At 46.2% G+C, this 19508-nt stretch overlaps 1 protein-coding gene across 9 annotated transcripts in view; it reads right to left on the bottom strand.

Moving 5' to 3' along the window:
* The window catches only part of LOC115160704 (plakophilin-4), a 134137-nt gene that overhangs the window by 75979 nt on the left and 38650 nt on the right, over window positions 1–19508 (bottom strand). The window contains exon 1 of one of the 9 annotated variants that reach the window (XM_029710987.1): window positions 18831–19101. The exons of the other annotated variants lie outside the window; for them this stretch is intronic. Within the exon in view, the coding sequence (XP_029566847.1) occupies window positions 18831–18848 (18 nt within the window). The 5' untranslated portion in view covers window positions 18849–19101. Of the gene's footprint in view, window positions 1–18830; window positions 19102–19508 lie in introns of those variants that run through there. 9 annotated transcript variants of the gene reach the window in all.

The raw sequence follows: 19508 nt of genomic DNA, 5'->3' as shown, positions 1-19508 counted from the left end.
ATCCAAGGTAAATTCGTGTTGCGTTTTCTACTGAGCAACTCCAATGCAGCAGGTCTGAATAGAATCCAGATTGTGTTTATGATGAAACAGGGCCGAAAGGGGCATCTGCTGCTGCCATAAGGCGCTAAGAGCTTGATAACCACGACTATCGGACCAGCTCCAAGCCTGTCCTACCCACGCTCTGTGCCTCATCCCTGCCTCCACTGCGGCTGCCTGCATGTATGGAAGAGATCCAGTGCTTCCTGTATGGAGGCAGAGCAAACGACCCTCTGCCTCTCCAGGTCTTTCCTGCCTGAGCCGAGTACTACAGTGCCTTCGGAAAGTATTCACACCCCTTGACTTTTTGTTGTGTTACAGCCTGAATTTAAAATCGACTAAATTGATAGTAACACTGGCACACACACACAGTCAAAGTTGAATTATGTTTAGAAATGTTAACAAACTAATAAAAAAATTTAAAGCTGAAATGTCTTGAGTCAGTAAGTATTCAACCCCTATGTTATGGCAATCCTAAAGTTCAGGAGTAAAAATGGGCTTAACAAGTCACATAATAAGTTGCATGGACTCACTCTCTGTGTCCAATAATAGTGTTCAACTGAGGCAGAGCAGTGAATTTCAAACACAGATTCAACCACAAAGACCAGGGAGGTTATCCAATGCTTCACAAAGAAGGGCACCTATTGGTAGATGGTAAATTTGTTTAAATAAAGATAATGTGCAAATATTGTAAAATCCAGCTGTGCAAAGCTCTTAGAGACTTACCCAGAAAGACTCTCAGCTGTCATCGCTGCCAAAGGAGATTCTAACATGTATTGATTCAGGAGGTTGAATACTTAGAGCTGAAGTCGGAAGATTACATACACCTTGGCTAAATTAATTTTAACTCAGTTTTTCACAATTCCTGACATTTAATCCTTGTAAAAATTCCCTGTCGTAGGTCAGTTTATTTTAATAAATGTGAAAATGTCAGAATAACAGTAGAGAGAATTATTTATTTCAGCTTTTATTTCTTTCATCACATTCCCAGTGGGTCAGAAGTTTACATGCTACCAAATACTAATTGAGTGTATTGCCTTTAAATTGTTTAACTTGGATCAAACATTTCAGGTAGCCTTCCACAAGCAGTTGGGTGAATTTTGGCCCATTCCTCCTGACAGAGCTGGTGTAACGGAGTCAGGTTTGTAGGCCTCCTTGCTCGCACACACTTTTTCAGTTCTGCCCACAAATTTTCTATAGGATTGAGGTCAGGGCTTCTTGATGGCCACTACAATACCTTGACATTGTTATCCTTAAGCCATTTTGCCACAACTTTGGAAGTATGCTTGGGGTCATTGTCCATTTGGAAGACCCATTTGCGACCAAGCTTCAACTTCCTGACTGAGGTCTTGAGATGTTGCTTCAATATATCCACATCATTTTCCTTCCTCATGACGCCATCTATTTTGTGAAGTGCACCAGTCCCTCCTGCAGCAAAGCACCCCCACAACATGATGCTGCCACCCCCGTGCTTCACGGTTGGGATGTTGTTGCTCGGCTTGCAAACCTCCCCCTTTTTCCTCCAAACATAACGATGGTCATTATGGCCAAACAGTTCTAGTTTTGTTTCATCAGACCAGAGGACATTTCTCCAAAAAGTACAATCTTTGTCCCCATGTGCAGTTGCAAACCGTAGTCTGGCTTTTTTTTTTTAATGGGGGTTTTGGAGCAGTGGCTTCTCCCTTGCTGAGTGGCCTTTCAGGTTATGTTGTTATAGGACTCGTTTTACTGTGGACATAGATACTTTTGTACCCGTTTCCTCCAGCATCTTCACAAGGTCCTTTGCTGTTGTGCTGGGATTGATTTGCACTTTTCGCACCAAAGCACGTTCATCTCTAGGAGAGAACGTGTCTCCTTCCTGAGCAGTATGATGGCTGCTTGGTCCCATGGTGTTTATACTTGCGTACTATTGTTCGTACAGATGAATGTGGTACCTTCAGGCATTAGGAAATTGCTCCCAAGGATGAACCAGAGTTGTTGAGGTCTCTAATTTTTTTTCTGAGGTCTTGGCTGATTTCTTTTGATTTTCCCATGATGTCAAGCAAAGAGGCACTGAGTTTGAAGGTATGCCTTGAAATACATCCACAGGTACACCACCAATTGACTCAAATGATGTCAATTAGCCTATCAGAAGCTTCTAAAGCCATGACATCATTTTCTGGAATTTTCCAAGCTGTTTAAAAGGCACAGTAAACTTAGTGTATGTAAACTTCTGACCCACTGGAATTGTGTTACAGTGAGTTATAAGTGAAATAATCTGTCTTTAAACAATTGTTGGAAAAATTACTTGTGCCATGCACAAAGAAGTTGTCCTAACCGACCTGCCAAAACTATAGTTTGTCAACAAGAAATTGTGGTTGAAAAACAAGTTAATGACTCCAACTTAAGTGTATGTAAACTTCCAACTTCAACTGTATCCGATCAAGATACATTCTTTTTCTATTTTTAATTTCTTACAAATGTTCAAATGTGTCTTCCACTATTGACATTAGAATATTTTGCATAGATCGTTAAAAAAATAATAATTAAATCCATTTTAATTGCACTTTGTAAGACAACAAAACGTGGAAAAAGTCATAGGATGTGAATCCGTTCTGAAGGCACTAAGTAACTGGCCCTCTCCCACCCTGCAGCCAAACACTTAAGGGTCGCCAGCCCATCAGTCCCTCACTGCATCTACTCGGCGGCCATAACTATTACTGCAACGTCCTACTCCACATCACTCCCCTCATCTTTTAATATTTGATGTTTTTAGGCTCTCCATTGCACATTCCAACACTAATTTCCACAGGATCGGTTGTTATAAAAAGTACGAAGCCCGTGACAAATATGGATCAAATACATTCATACTTAGCGATGGGCACCCATCTATTGAAACAAGGGCAAAGACTACACGGCCTAAAAGAAGCGTATACTACTGGCCTTAAATAGAATGGCTCTAGCTATGGTCTCCATGTATAAATTCATTGTGTTGGCCGAGCGTTGCTCAGTCAGCAGCAGAATGGGACACATCTATTCAGCTTAATGATGGGACGCGTCAGGACAACGGCTGCGGTAGTGACCATTAAACAAGGCCTGTGCTTATTTATCCCCTGCGGCGAGAGGCCCTCTGCCCCCCCCCCCCGGTCTGTGCCAGGCTTAGTAGAGAGAGGGTTGGAGACAATGGAGGCCGGCCGTCCCGTAACAACATGCCGCTTTGCTCAGGCTCCGCTCAGCTCCATTCATTGTTTGGCAAAACAATGAGTGTCAGTCCACGAACCTGACGGCCCAGTGCAAACAGACGACACTCCGCCACACCCCAGGTCGCATGCCCCTCACAGAAGCTTAATGGACAGTGACAAAACAGGAGCTCAAAGCACCAAGCCTGCCCTCTCTGTGCAGTCTGTCCTGCAGCCTCAGCCCCTCACTCGCCACCACCTACAGGTCTACACTTGACATGATAGGGTGCTATTTCAGGATGCAGACCATTTTTGTATTCATTTAGCCTTTATTTATCCAGGAAGTCCCATTGAGAGGTCCCTTTATACTTTATAGTACACTGCTTAACACTAAAATGTCATTTTCTCTGCTGAAAATGAAATAGAACAAGTAGGAAGTAAAAGAGTCAAGTGGTATCAGCCACTTTCAAAACCACATAAAGCATTACAAAGACTGTAGCCTTTGTAACGTCATACCAGAAAGGAAGAACGTGTCTGGCCTATAGGGCCGGAGACTGTGGTCACAACAATGCAACGCCGGCTTAACTGTGTCGGTGTATTTTTAGTAGCAGAGTCCTCCTGTATATAGATTTCTAGGGCTCTGATTAGAAGCTGCGGATCACTTCCACTCCAACGGGCTCTCCTCTTCTCCGGTCCTGATTGAACGTAATGGCTCAATCAGGCCCAGAGGGCTGGTTTGGGTGACGCTGGTTTGGCCCGCCTTGGGCCAGCAGAAGTCAGAGTGGGCGGGCATTGGAGCGCTCTCTGTCGGCCCTCAAACATCAGCTCTGACATACTAATCGCTCACTTATGCCGAGATATAAATATCTCAGTGAACGCATGCAAATATGAACCCATGAGGGGATAGTCTGGCTCCAGTGTTCTAACAGGCCAGATCCACACTGCGTCTGATCCAACAGCGCCGAGCAACTTCCTCACGCCTCCCCACTCTGTTGTGAGGCTTTGTTAACCTGTTAATTCCACCCTCCTTACATTTTTTATTTTTACACTTAATTGAGACAGTAGGAGAGACGGTGAGAAGGGAGGACGAAGGGTTTCACAACGGTGTCTGGTGGAGAGAAACATGTGGTTAGTGCTGGGAGCTAGGCGACTGGCTCTGCACAGCTTTGTGGGTCTTTGTGAAGTGTGAATACACAAGCGTCTTCTGTATTCCCGGCTGCACAATGAATTACCCAACTGGGAACAATAAAGTTGGAATTGGATCGCATTGTGGAGGCCCAATGAGAGGCAGAGCCAGAGGTGGCATGTCCCTCTCCTAGACTTGTCCTCATTGTCTACTCTACTGTAGAACAGAGACAGGAAATGATATGGCATGTGTCAGCATATTCACCCATCTTCTCTTCACGTGACTGCAATTTTACCGTCCCCGAGCAGCAAAGGATTTCAACATATTTTACACAGCATTTTAATGCCTATGTAATGCTTTTGTAGCATTCTAGGTAGTGTGACGGAAAGCATGGAGTGTTACTGATTTTCCGCGAGTTCTTTCGCCAGGTCTGACATGCCACGTAGCAGCAGCAGTTCTAATCCTACTGTACTTCACACTTTTCAACCCAAATTGTAGTTCTATTCTTCTAAATCGGGGCAATCGCTCATCTTCATAATGGGCTTTGTTGGAGTTTCTAAAGCCAAACTGACGATCATGCGGAGAGCAACTGCTCCGAGAACAGCAGCAACGACACGCATCATCAACATGTTGACAGAAGTAAACACCAAATCTGCTACAGCACAGCGGGGTGTTGTTTATAGGCATCTTCTACAACAATCAAGAAGCAATTCAAAAGGACAACCATTGGCATATTGTAGCAATACTGCAGGCATTAGGTACACCTGGAAGTGAAGCTATAGTTTACTTTAGAAGACAACTAGTAGACTTAGTAAATGAATAGCAAACTAATGGTAGACCTTTCCGTGTAAGAACAAGGGCAGTCCCTTTTTTCAACATACCTCCTACCTGACTTTAGTGAAGGAGAAAGCAGTGCGGTACAGTACTGCACTACCCCCGCCCCACACAACAGTGAGTTATATCACAGCAATCTGTGCTTCAGCCCCGGCAGCAGAGGACGTCCAAATCCCTCTATTAATTAAAACTAGAGAACTTATCTGACTTTTCATTTCTCACTTCTCTGTGCAGCCAAGTCTCTATGTGATGGTGCACAGGCCCGGCAGCACTCAGAAAGAGGAGTGTGTCCCAAATGGCACCCTATTCCCTGTATAGTGTGCACTACTTTTGACCAGCGCCCATAGGGCTCTGGTCATAAGTAGTGCACTATACAGGGAATAGGGTGCCATTCGGTGTGCAAACTGGGCTCTGATCTGATCCAGGCACTGCAAAAAGAGGGCACAGACGTTCGTCATCCAAATGGGCTGCAGGTTAATTTTAAGTTACTAAGGCAGATGGATTTTTCCTTTACCGGGGGGTTGAGAAATCCTCTGGAAACATATTTGTTCATTAAGTGGCAATGGGGCTTGACAGCCCTGCTCTCTGGCAGCAGCAGCAGTGTGGCTGCTAACGTATTCTGATGAGGCCTACAACATAGCTGAATGTGAGAAAAGAGAGAGAGAGAGAGAGATGAAAGAGAGAGAGAGAAACAGATGAGAAAGAGAGAAACAGATGAGAAAGAGAGAGAGAAACAGATGAGAAAGAGAGAAACAGATGAGAAAGAGAGAGAGAGAAACAGATGAGAAAAGAGAGAAACAGATGAGAAAGAGAGAAACAGATGAGAAAGAGAGAGAGAGAAACAGATGAGAAAGAGAGAAACAGATGAGAGAGAGAGAAACAGATGAGAAAGAGAGAGAGAGAAACAGATGAGAAAGAGAGAGAGAGAAACAGATGAGAAAGAGAGAGAAACAGATGAGAAAGAGAGAGAGAGAAACAGATGAGAAAGAGAGAGAGAGAAACAGATGAGAAAGAGAGAAACAGATGAGAAAGAGAGAGAGAAACAGATGAGAAAGAGAGAAACAGATGAGAAAGAGAGAGAGAGAAACAGATGAGAAAGAGAGAAACAGATGAGAAAGAGAGAAACAGATGAGAAAGAGAGAAACAGATGAGAAAGAGAGAGAAACAGTAGAGGTGAAAGAAGTGCTGGAGGAGAGGAGGAAAAGCAGCAGGCTAGGGAGACTAGTCCTGAAGAGAGACAGACAGACCTGGAGAAACCATGCAGCGTAATTACTCACTGGAAATCACTGCTACACAAAGTCACCTTGGGAAAAAAACACTGAGAAGTGGGAGGAACAAGGTACAGGTTTGCTGTCACAGACATTTGCAAGAAATAAGCATAAACACAAAAAGAAAATGAGAAAAGCAAAGCACCGAACAAGAGAACCGATTTAAAGCCCCCTTTAAAAACATACCTTAAAAAAGGCCATACCTTAATCTATAAATCTCAACAATGAAGAATTTAATGAAATGTTATTCATCGCTTTATGTTCCATACGTAGTATTTTCATGTGTAGAGAACAAATCCTTCTCCTGACATTGTGCCAACAAAGCTCTCTGATGCCAGTCTATGTAAAGCATCCCACTAGGCAGACATAAATTCAACATCTAGTCCACGTTGGTTCATTGAAATGACGTGAAAATAACGTTGGTTCAACCAGTGCTTTCCCAGTGGGATGGCATTCAAGGTCTCCACTACAACTGTACATACGATCCTCGATGCTCGAGCATCTCACATAGATTACCAATGAAGAGGCCGCATTAGCAGCAAGCTGGCTCGGTGGATTCCGCCAACACTTGGACCAGACTGAAACCCAGCCTGTGTCCTAAAACGGCACCATATTCCCTATATAGTGCACTAACTTTGACCAGGTCCATAAAGGACAGTTCGTGGGGATTACTGCTTTCTGACCGTTCCAGAGCCACAGAGGATTTGAGAATGCAAAAGGGCTGTGAAACTACAACAAATAAAAAGCTCGCTGATGGCAGCCAGACAAGAGATGAGCTCGACAAAACACCCCTGTGGTTTCAGTACGAGTCTAGTGTGCGCACGTCTGCTTTAATGACGCTCATTAGCCGGGTATTAATATCCACACAGCCAGGCATTAGCTTAGAAACTCCTAATTCATTTCCCCATATTGTAAACCTGTCACGTGTGTAGTTTGACAAACAATGTGGCGCCGCGAGATTGGAGATGAAACGTGGCTGTCTGTGTGACGGATAAGAAGATGGACGAAGAGGAAGGACATTTCTCTTTCTGCGTTGGAAACATGAAAGTAGAGTTGCATCTTGGGCTGGATCATTACAGTGCTGACGTGACAGCCAGCGCCTGGAACAAAGGCCTGCTGAGAGAGAAGAGACGAGAAGCGCATGTCCCAATTGGCACTATTCCCTACATAATAATATTTCATTATTATTATTATTATTATTATTATTATTACGTGGGTGCTTATATTTGTCCTATTTCAATTGAATTGGAAATGTGTTTTTTGCATATCCCAACTCACAGGTCACAGCCAGGGTCTTCCCTACATAGTGCACTATAGAGAGGCAGAGTAAACCCAGTCTGCTACATCTAAAAAGAGGATGCCTCTAATCTTACTTTGCGTCTTAACAATGGCTGGAAGGAGAGGGGGGAATATTCTCCATACACTGTAAATAATGTTTTGGAAGCTACATTCCAGAAGACAACTTTTACATCCGAAATGGCACCATATTCCCTATATACTGGACTACTTTTGACCAGGGCGCATAGGGTGCCGTTTGTGACTCAACCAATATTCTCAAAGCTCACCCCCCCTCCCTGAGCCTGATGGTAGTTGTGTACATCTGCCTGGCTGGTTGTAACTGGCTACAACACAAAAGCTGCTGCTCTTCTGATTTGCTGCTACGGATGATGCCTTCTGCAGCTGAATGAAAGCAACACAAAAGGCTATGTGTGTGTCTTTTAGAACCAAACAAAGATACAAAACACAGCCGAAGAAGGGCAATCATACCCCCCACTGCCAATCATCTGGGCCTCACGAACATAAATTTCCTCTGGGAGATCGATAGCTAGGTCTTCTCCATATCATGATTCCAGGCACAATCTCTATGAGGAGAGTTATCTAGAAACGTTAGATCCTGTCTGCTACTGGAGGTGGACAAAGAGATGGAATCTGCCGACCTGCAGCGTTAGTTCAGCCTACCTCAGTGCTAGTTGGTGGGAGAGTCAGAGCCTTGTGCTGCTGAGAGATGGGTACCTCAGAGAGCTGGTAGAGCTCATGGGTAATCCACCCCGGCGCTGTGTGCGCGCCTATTGCCGCTACTCCGCTTTCTGCTCCTCCTTCGGGATTCCGAGGACAAACTGAATTGTGAGGACGGCCGAGACCTCGTCCTGTAATACCTTCCTCACCCCATGCTGCGAGAAGCCTCTCATTGGTCCCTGGTCATTGGTCTCTATCATGCTGCTGCTACCAATGCCTTCCTGCCTACTACTGATGACACGGATGACAGCAATGGACATTAGGAAGGAAGAATGTTGTCCCTGAGCTGGGCTGGGTTTAAAACAGGGCCGGACCACTGGGCCCAGTGCATATCGCTCCTCTGGGGTCTCCATCATGTCACTTTGGCAGCAGATTATTTGCCCTCCCTTACGCAAGTCAGTCTCCGCAGTGACGGCATGTTGCTGCTAAAACGGCACACAGTCTGCAGCAAACTGCTCTGCTCTCTCAAATCAAATCTTATTGGTCACATACACATTGTTAGCAGATGTTAATGTGAGTGTAGCGAAATGCTTGTGCTTCTAGTTCCGACAGTGCAGTAATATCTAACAATTTCCACCAACTACCTAATCTAACAATTCCCCAACAACTACCTAAAACACACAAATCTAAAAGGGGTGAATGAGAATATGTACATATAAATATATGGATAAGTGACCGCCGAGAGGCATAGGCAAGGTGCAGTAGATGGTATAAAATACAGTATATACACATGTGATATGAGTAATGTAAATAAGTAAACGTTATTAAAAAGTGACATTTAAAGTGCCATTGTTTAAAGTGACTAGTGATCCATTTATTAAATGTAAATTGTCCGGTGACTATTTTTATGAATTGTACAGCAGTGGGGAGGTAGAAGCTGTTGAGGAGCCTTTTGGTCCTAGACTTGGCGCTCCGGTACTGCTTGCCGTGCAATAGCAGAGAAAACAGTCTAACTTGGGTGACTGGAGTCAATTTTATGGGCCTGGCTCTGACACTGCCTATTATATAGGTCATGGATGGCAGGAAGCTTGGCCCCAGTGATGTATTGGGCCATACGCACTACCCTCTGTAGTGCCTTACGGTCAGATGCCGAGCAGTTGCCATACCAGGCAGTGATGCGACCGGTCAGGATGCTCTCGATGGTGCAGCTGTAGAACCTTTTGATGATCTGGAGACACATGCCAAATTGTTTCAGTCTCCTGAGGGGGAAAAGGTTTTGTCGTGCCCTCTTCATGACTGTCTTGGTGTGCTTGGACCATGTTAGTTTGTTGGTGATGTGGACACCAAGGAATTTGAAGCTCTCAACCTGCTCCACTAGAGCCCTGTCGATGTTAATGGGTGCCTGTTCGGCCTGTCTTTTCCTGTAGTCCACAATCATCTCCTTTGTCTTGCATACATTGAGGGAGAGGTTGTTGTCCTGGCACCACACTGCCAGTTCTCTGACTTCCTCCCTATGGGCCGTCTCATCGTTGATCAGGCCTACCACTGTTGTGTCGTCAGCAAACTTAATGGTGTTGGAGTCGTGTTAGGTCACGCAGTCGTGGGTGAACAGGGAATACAGGAGGGGACTAAGTACAGACCCCTGAGGGGCCCCAGTGTTAAGGATCAGCATGGCAGACGTGTTGTAGCCTGCTCTTACCACCTTTGGGCAGCCCGTCAGAAAGTCCAGGATGCAGTTGCAGAGGGAGGTGTTTAGTCCCAAAGTCCTTAGCTTAGTGATGAGCTTCGTGGGCACTATGGTGTTGAACGCTGAGTTGTAGTCAATGAACAGCATTTTCACATAGGTGTTCCTTTTGTCCAGGTGAGAAAGGGCAGTGTGGAGTGCGATTGAGACATCTGTGGATCTGTTGGGGCATTATGCAAATTGTAGTGGGTCTTGGGTGTCCGGGAGAACGCTGTTGATGTGAGCCATGACCAGCCTTTCAAAGCACTTCATGGATACCGACGTGAATGCCACGGGGCGGTAATCATTTAGGCAGGTTACCTTCGCTTCCTTGGGCACAGGGACTATAGTGGTCTGCTTGAAACATGTAGGTATTACAGACTCGGTCAGGGAGAGGTTGAAAATGTCAGTGAAGACACTTGACAGTTGGTCCGCGCATGCTTGGAGTACACGTCCTGGTAATCCATGCATGCTTCAGTGTTGCTTGCCACGAAGCGAGCATAAAAAAGCAAGCCCTGCCACATCCGACGAGCGTCAGAGCTGGTGTAGTAGGATTAAATCTTAATCCTGTATTGACGCGTTGCTTGTTTCATGGTTCGTCTGAAGGCATAGCGGGATTTCTTATAAGATCCGCGTTAGTCTCCCGCTCCTTGAAAGCGGCAGCTCTAGCCTTTAGCTTGATGCGGATGTTTCCTGTAATCCATGGCTTCTGGTTGGGATATGTACTTACAGTCACTGTGGGGATGACGTCATCGATGCAATTATTGATGAAGCCGATGACCGAGGTGGTGTATTCCTCAATGCCATTGGATGAATCCCGGAACATATTCCAGTCTGTGCTAGCAAAACAGTCCTGTAGTGTAGAATCCGCGTCATCTGACCACTTCCGTATTGAGCGAGTCGCTGGTACTGCCTGCTTAAGTTTTTGCTTGTAAGCAGGAATCAGGAGGATAGAATTATGGTCAGATTTGACAAATGGAGGGCAGGGGAGAGCTTTGTATGCATCTCTGTGTGTGGAGTAAAGGTGGTCTAGGATTTTTTCCCCTGGTTGCACATGTGACATGCTGGTAAAAATTTTGTAAAACTGATTTAAGTTTAACCGCATTAAAGTCCACGGTCACTAGGAACACCGCTTCTGGGTGAGCATTTTCTTCTTTGCTTATGGCCTTATACAGGTCGTTGAGAGCGGTCTTAGTGCCAGCTTCGTTTTGTGGTGGTAAATAGACGGCTACGAATAATACAGCTGAGAACTCTTGGTAGATAATGCGGTCTGCAGCTTATCATAAGGTAGTCTACCTCAGGTGAGTAATACCTCGAGACTTCTTTAATAGTAGACATCGCGCACCAGCTGTTATTGACAAAAAGACACCACCCACCCCTCGTCTTACCAGAGGTGCATGGAAAATCCCGCTAGCTCTACGTTGTCCGGGTCTCAGTGTGGGCAGCAGCCTCTCTGAGTTAGTGATGGCTGATTAGCAGTCTGATGGCCTTGAGATAGAAGCTGTTTTTCAATCTCTTGGTCCCAGCACCTGTACTGACCTCGCCTTCTGGATGATAGCGTTCTAAACAGGCAGTGGCTCGGGTGGTTGTTGTCCTTGATGATCTTTTTGGCCTTCCTGTGACATCGGGTGCTGTAGGTGTCATGGAGGGCAGGTAGTTTGCCCCCGGTGATGCGCTGTGCAGACCGCACCACCCTCTGGAGAGCCTTGCGGTTGAGGGCGGTGCAGTTGCCGTACCAGGCAGTGATACAGCCCAACAGGATGCTCTCGATTGTGCACCTGTAAAAGCTTGTCAGGGTTTTGGGTGACAAGCCAAATTTCTTCAGCCTCCTGAGGTTGAAGAGGTGCCGTTGCGCCTTCTTCACCACACTGTCTGTCTATGTGGGTGGACCATTTCAGTTGGTCCGTGATGTGTACACCGAGGAACTGCTGACCCTTCGAGATGGATAGGGGGGGTGCTCCCTCTGCTGTTTCCTGAAGTCCACGATCATCTCCTTTGTTTTGTTGACATCGAGTGAGGTTGTTTTCCTGAGACCACATTCTGAGTGCTCCTCCCTGTAGGCCGTCTCGTCGTTGTTGGTAATCAAGCCTACCACTGTAGTGTCGACTGCAAACTTGATGATTGAGTTGGAGGCGTGCATGGCCACGCAGTCGTGGGTGAACAGGGAGTACAGGAGAGGGCTGAGCGCAAACACCCTTGTGGGGCCCCAGTGAAGTGGAGATGTTGCTCCCTACCTTCAACACCTGGGGGCAGCCCGTCAGAAAGTCCAGAAAGTCCAGGACCCAGTTGCACAGGGATGTGTTGAGACCCAGGGCCTCCAGCTTGATGATAAGCTTGGAGGGTACTATGGTGTTGAATGCTGAGCTGTAGTCAATGAACAGCATTCAGCACTCTCCATCCCCTTCTTCTCTATTATCTTATTATTTTTAAATATGCATTGTTGAGAAGGGCCCGTAAGTAAGCATTTCACTGTTAGTCTACACCTGTTGTCGACAAAGTATGTGACAAATACAATTTGATTTCATTTAATTCTCTCCAGTCTCATAGGAAAATTGCGAAGAGATGGGCTTCTGTTTTTTCTGACTATAATTGAGGCGGGAACGCTTATGCTTCCAGATTTCTCCTGTGTCACAGCAGCAACAGTAGCAGGGAGGAAAGAGGAGATAAGACCCGGAGCTGGCTAGCTAGTGGAGAAAAACCACCAATCGATTCTAATTAGAGGCCTTTGTTCACCTCCAGAGGCGGAACCTCGTCTGCCAGCAGTGCAATTTTAACCTTTCGCCGGTTTTTCACCAGCAGCAGATGTAGAAAGACAAATCCTGCCTTTTCGTCAATTGCCAACTTATTATGTTTCTTTAACTTCTCCGGCTTCTAGTAAGAAAAGCATTTTACCAGAATAAAGAATGGAGGAAGCATTGCTTTGTTATCTCAAGAGGACAATTTGTCAGCCTGCTTTTCAATGCTTAAGAAGCAATGAAATTGAGCACACACACACAGCAAGGTCACCCCCCTGAGAAGTGTTTTACTACAACACATACCAGTTGCTGAGGAAAGGCCGTGTCTGTCTGGCTGTCTGTCTGACTGTGTTCGTGTGTGAGGCTGAGCCAGACATAAGCAGGGTCATAACAAGTGTGCCCTGGTCGGCCAGAGAAAGCAATTGAGCAGACAGATTCTTCATGTGTAATGGACTCTAACAAAGCAAAGTAGGAACATTCCACGGCTGTGTTTTCTAAGAAGCGATGAGTTGGGAAATCATGTGGTGCCATGGCTGAGAGGCCCATTCTGCCAGTCTCAGTGATGCCGTTAGGCATGCCTGGGCACATTACAACTGTTCACCAGGGGCACTCTGCCCAAGGACTGGCAAGGCCGAGAGAGCAGCATCGAAACATCAACACATGAGACCAGGGTTGTATTCACTAGGCAACAAATGGAAGAAAATGGACTGAAACATGGAAAAGATGTATATGAACTTGTCCAATAAGAAACAACTGTTCCTTTTTCATTTTAAAATGGTGTGCGCTAATGAATAACCCAGACCAGTTCTGCCATTTCCACCACATGAGTGAAACAACCATGGTGGACTGAAGTGAAATCTTCCACCCACGATCACCGAAGGGAGAAAGCACTTGTCCTCTTATCACAGTAAACACATCCAACGTCCCCGAAGAGTAATGGTACTGGACCTGGACATAGGGAAGGATAGAGGGATGGAGGGAAGGGAAAGGGGGGGTTCTTGGTTTCCTTATTTAATAAACAAAGAGCTTAAGCCCAGCTCCCGATTGTCTAAACCCCCGAGTCACAGGCTGTGTCCCAAATGGCACCCTTTTCCCTTTATAGTGCACGACTCTCTGGTCAAAAGTAGGGTACTATAAAAGGGAATAGGGTGCCATTTGGGACGCAAACACAGAGTGTGTTTAGCGGTTTCAGTCGAGTTGACCTGAGGGAAGAAGCTCTGTGTGAAATGGACAAGAGCTCTCCTGCCAGCTGTTATGTAACCACTGTTGACCACAGTTAGCAGGCTAGCAGCCACACGCACAGTTCAGAGTTACAGCCCTGTCAGAAGGTCGCGTGTGAGCCGATAGCGATCGAGGGGTGTGCATCAGAGATGGGATTTGTAGTTGGACTGATGGCGTATTAACACCGGCTAATATTTCCTGTGTGTGAAGTGGTGTTGTCAGCGAACCATAGTGGGTAGTCTAAGTCCCAAATGGCACCCTATTCCCAATATACAGTGCATTCAGAAAATATTCAGACCCCTTGACTTTTTCCACATTGTTACATTACAACCTTATTCCAAAATGGATCAAATCTTTTTTTATCAATCCACACACACGACAAAGCAAAAACACGTTTTTAGAAATGTTAGCAAATGTATTAAAAATGTAAAACTGAAATATCACATTTACATAAGTATGTAAATGTATGGCAGCGATTACAGCCTCAAGTCTCCTTGGGTAAGACACTACAAGCTTGGCACACCTGTATTTGGGGGGTCTCTCCCATTCCTCTCTGCAGATCCTCTCAAGCTCTGTCAGGTTGGATGGGGAGCGTCGCTGCACAGCTATTTGCAGGTCTCGCTAGAGATGGTCGATCGGGTTCAAGTCCGGGATCTGGCTGGGCCACTCAAGGACATTCAGAGACTTGTCCCAAAGCCACTCCTGCATTGTCTTGCCTGTGTGTTTACGGTCGTTGTCCTGTTGGAAGGTGAACCTTTACCCCAGTCTGAGGTCCTGAGTGCTCTGGAGTAGGTTTTCATCAAGGATCTCTCTGTACATTGCTCTGTTCATCTTTCCCTTGATCCCAGTAGCTGCCGCTGGAAAACATCCCCACAGTATGATGCTGCCAACACCATGCTTCACCGTAGGAATGGAGCCAGGTTTCCTTCAGATGTGACACTTGGCATTCGTGAGCCTAGGCCCCACACACTCTTCTTAATTTACATCAACAGGCAGTAGGAAGCTCTCTCATCCATTTATATGCAGATGAAACAGTCTTATACTCAACTGGCCCCTCCCCAGATTTTAATTTAAACGCTCTACAACAAAGCTTTGTTAGTGTCAAACAAGCTTTCTCTGCCCTTAATCTAGTTCTGAACGCCTCCAAAACAAAGGTCATGTGGTTTGGTAAGAAGAATTCCCCTCTCCCCACAGGTGTTTATTACTACCTCTGAAGGTTTAGAGCTTGAGGTAGTCACCTCATACAAGTACTTGGGAGTATGGCTAGACAGTACACTGTCCTTCTCTCAGTACATATGAAAGCTAAAGGCTAAAGTTAAATCTAGAATTGGTTTCCTCTAATGTAATGGCTCCTCTTTCACCCCAGCTGCCAAACTAACCCTGATTCAGACGACCATCCTACCCATGCTAGATTACGGAGACATAATTTATAGATCGGTAGGTAAGGGTGCTCTCGAGCGGCAGGATGTTCTTTACCATTCGGCCATCAGATTTGCCACCAATGCTCCTTATAGGACACATCACTGCACTCTACACTCCTCTGTAAACTGGTCATCTCTGTATACCCATCACAAGACCCACTGGTTGATGCTTATTTATAAAACCCTTTTAGGCCTCACTCCCCCCTATCTGAGATCTCTACTGCAGCCCTCATCCTCCACATACAACACCCGTTCTGCCAGTCACATTCTGTTAAAGTTCCCCAAAGCACACACATCACTGGGTCGCTCCTCTTTTCAGTTCACTGCAGCTAGTGACTGGAATGAGCTGCAAAAAAACTCAAAATCTCTTCATTCAAAAGTATTGTTGTCTCTACCTTCTTGCCGTCGTCTGTGCCCAATAATGTTTGTACCATGTTTTGTGCTGCTACCATGTTGTCATGTGATGTTGCCGTCTTAGGTCTCTCTTTATGTAGTGTTGTGTCTCTTGTCGTGATGTGTGCCCCGTCCCCGCAGGAGGCGTTCTGTCTTTCGGTAGGCCGTCATTGTAAATAAGAATTTGTTCCTGACTTGCCTAGATAAATAAAAAGGTTAAATTAAACAATTCTGGCAAAGTAGTTCAATCTTGGGTTCATCAGTCCAGAGAATCTAGTTTCCCATGGTCTAAGTACTTTAGGTAACTTTTGGCACATGACAGCCCGCTTGGAGTTTGCCAAAAGTTACCTAAAGTACTTAGACCATGGGAAACTAGATTCTTGGTTTTTGCTCTGACATGCACTGTCAACTGTGGGACCTTATATAGACGGGTGTGTGCCTTACCAAATCATGTCCAATCAATTGAATGTACAACAGGGGGACTCCAATCAAGTTGTAGAAACATGTCAAGGATAATCGATGGAAACAGGATGCACCTGAGCTCAAATTCTAAATCTCATAACCAAGGGTCTGAATACTTCCATAAATAAGGTATCCGTTTACTTTTTTTAATACATTCACAAAAAACTGTTTTCGCTTTGTCATTACTGGGTATTGTGTGTAGATTGATATGTAAAAAGTTTAGGTCTGAATTCTACTGATGTGCTAGCTGGGTTTTAATTCAAGACATGACCGTACCGCTCCTGGAGCCACTACAAAGAGGTAAGACCATTCAGGTCTGACCTCTAACCTCACCACACACAACCTCCACATAGAATAGAGTGGATTGTTTTCCAGCGGACTTTGTTTGTTTAGAAAAAACGGGAGACTTCATGACATTTCAAGGGTTAAGTCAATAATCCGACGCGTCGGGCTGTGAGAAGCAGCCAGCCATACGGCTCACATTCTGGTTTCCGGTGAGCTGTCAGAGAGGCACTAGCGACGTAGTCAGGCGCACCGCCGAACGTGCCTTCCGCTCGCTGGCCCCCCGTCGACAGGCAGCCGCTATCCTGCACGGAGCCGAGGAGCGAGCGTGACTAAGATGTGTGTGTACATTAGGATCCAGACGATGAAACGCGAGCAGACACATTTTGGCGGCCTCCTTGGCTAGTGTTCACCCCTCCCCTGGGAGACCCCACAGGAAGCATGCAGGGGCACAGCGTGATCAATGGAGAGCTCATTAGTGGACCTGCCTTCCCCTCATATTCATTATCACGGGACGGGAGGGAGGGAGAGGGGGCATTAGAATGCATCCTCAGCTCAACTGTCTCCTTGTCTCCTGTGAATGGCACCACACCACTCAGTATTCAGTGAGGGACACTCTACTGAGCCACGGTCTGCATCCCAAATAGCACCTCATTCCCCATGTAATGCACTACCTTTGACCAGGACCCATAGACCAGGACTAATGGAAGACTAGCGGCTAGGCCGGGCCCCAACAGGACCTAGTTAGAAGAGGGGACTTCCCTTTGTCCCCCCCCCCCCTTCCTTATCAGACAGTCGTTTCCCCAGCAGCTTCGAATAGGCCCAGTTGTAAACGGCTAGGCTACATTACAGCTTGAAGAATTCCTCTCTGGTTGTTGACTTGGTTACACCCTGTGTCTCCAAGGCCAGGCCAGGATGCGGTGATTAAATCATAAACTAGGCTGCTCCAGAGGAGGAGTCTGGATGAAAGCATACAGCAACTTCCTCCTCTTTTCCTGCTTTTCATTATTGCAGGGGATTATTCTACCCTTCAGCCATGTACAACATCCCCTAGCAGAGGGCTAAACGCAGTCAGCCAACTTTCCCCATACACACCACATCGGGAGGAGGAGTACCCTTCTCGTCGCGCACGCTCTCACACATTTTCCATCTACTAACTTAGAAATGGTAGCCTGAGCTTTCGCTGCGAGAGAAAGGCTCACGTTTCCCTGTCCGGAGTCACTGTGTCTAACTAAAAACAGAGTGATCGCAGATGTATGCAGAGAGACGGTTTCTAAGTTTCACTTCATATAATGACTGTGTTATTGTCTTAAGCCCACAATACCACGCTCCAGTGCTTACTACATATTCACAGGGATAACATCAGCAATAATGTGGCAGAGAAGGCATTCAAAGACTCGGGCTCTCTCATTATTGCTGAATTCACAGAAAAGGGGAAGTTGACTGGCTGAGTAACATTCTTTGGCTTCCCTCCAGTCTCCAGTTCCATTCCACTCTAGATGGAACCCCTTGAGCTAAATACATTTTTTTTGCACAATGATAAATATGAGAGAGAAAGAAAGAGAGCGTGTAAAGTTCATTTGAAAAACTTGAGGTTGTAAGGAGAGAAGAAACCTCTTAAAGTCTGAGGGAGACGAGTGTGAAAGAGTAGGCTGGGATAAGCTGAAATGGTGGCTGGGATAAGCTGAAATGGTGGCTGGGATAAGCTGAAATGGTGGCTGGGATAAGCTGAAATGGTGGCTGGGATAAGCTGAAATGGTGGCTGGGATAAGCTGAAATGGTGGCTGGGATAAGCTGAAATGGTGGCTGGAATAAGCTGAAATGGTGGCTGTGATGAGCGATTATGAAGGTGTCACACCGATGGCGAGTCAGAGCACTAAAGAGGGAGCAGCAAAGCCGGGCAGTGTCCCAAATTCAGTCAAAAGTAGTGCAATACTTAAGCAATAGGGTGCCATTTGAGATGCAACCCCAGTAATAACTAGCACTTCCAGCCTGACGGCCCAAAACCCTCATATTAACACCAAACCCTCTCTGGTTCATTAGCAGTCAGGAGCAGAGGAGGCACCACTGCAAATTAACAGCAAACGCAATCAAAGAAATCTTGACCAGCCTGTCCTTGTTTGGTCATTGGGTAGAGTGGGGTGAAGAAGTACAGGGAGAAGTTTTAAGAGGAAAAAAAAAAAGAGGGGGGGGGGGTTCTTGCGTATGGACTCACCAGGCAAGGAGTCATCATAAGCTTGTCCACAGGTGCAGGCTAGCATGTTTACAGCAGGCAGGATCCCTCCAAGTCTGCTTCCCCACAATCACAGGAAAGACTCGTGCACAGCCAGGCAAATAACTAGGACTGACATCCTTGAGGCACCCGCCTTCCTTTCGTCGCTCGTCAACTCCAGTCTCTCCAACTACCTTCAAAAACTCTGTGAGGATGGCTTAACTTACTCTCCCCAATCCCAAACAAGAATTCCTTTAAAGGCATGTCTCACCCCTCGCTTTCTCACTCTCTCTCCCGACTGACTTACTGCCTGCCTGTCCTGACTGACGCCAAGGAGGAGCGGCAGAACAGAGGAGCACTAAGGGGGGAAGGAAATGACATCGGCAGGTGTTCTCCAATAGAACCTGCCTTCCTGTTGACTTGGGTAAACAACGGGAGTGTGGAGCGCTGCCATGGATGGAGCGAGGGGTGTGAGTCAGAGCGTGTCATACAGATGGCTCGTCGCTCTGTTCCTACTACATGGATCTCTCGATTGTGAGCGCACTGCACGGCCGGGCACAACTTAGTCACCATTTCCAACCTACCGTCAGCCAGGACCACCTGTCAAAGGGTCAGAGCATTTCTCTATGCGTCCCCAAAAAGGAAATACAGCCTCTCATCGCAAAGAAAGTCAGGTGAAAA

Source organism: Salmo trutta, chromosome 24 (assembly GCF_901001165.1).
Source record: "Salmo trutta chromosome 24, fSalTru1.1, whole genome shotgun sequence".
NCBI classification, from domain to species: Eukaryota; Metazoa; Chordata; class Actinopteri; order Salmoniformes; family Salmonidae; genus Salmo; species Salmo trutta.
This window is presented reverse-complemented; position numbering and strand designations above follow the sequence as displayed.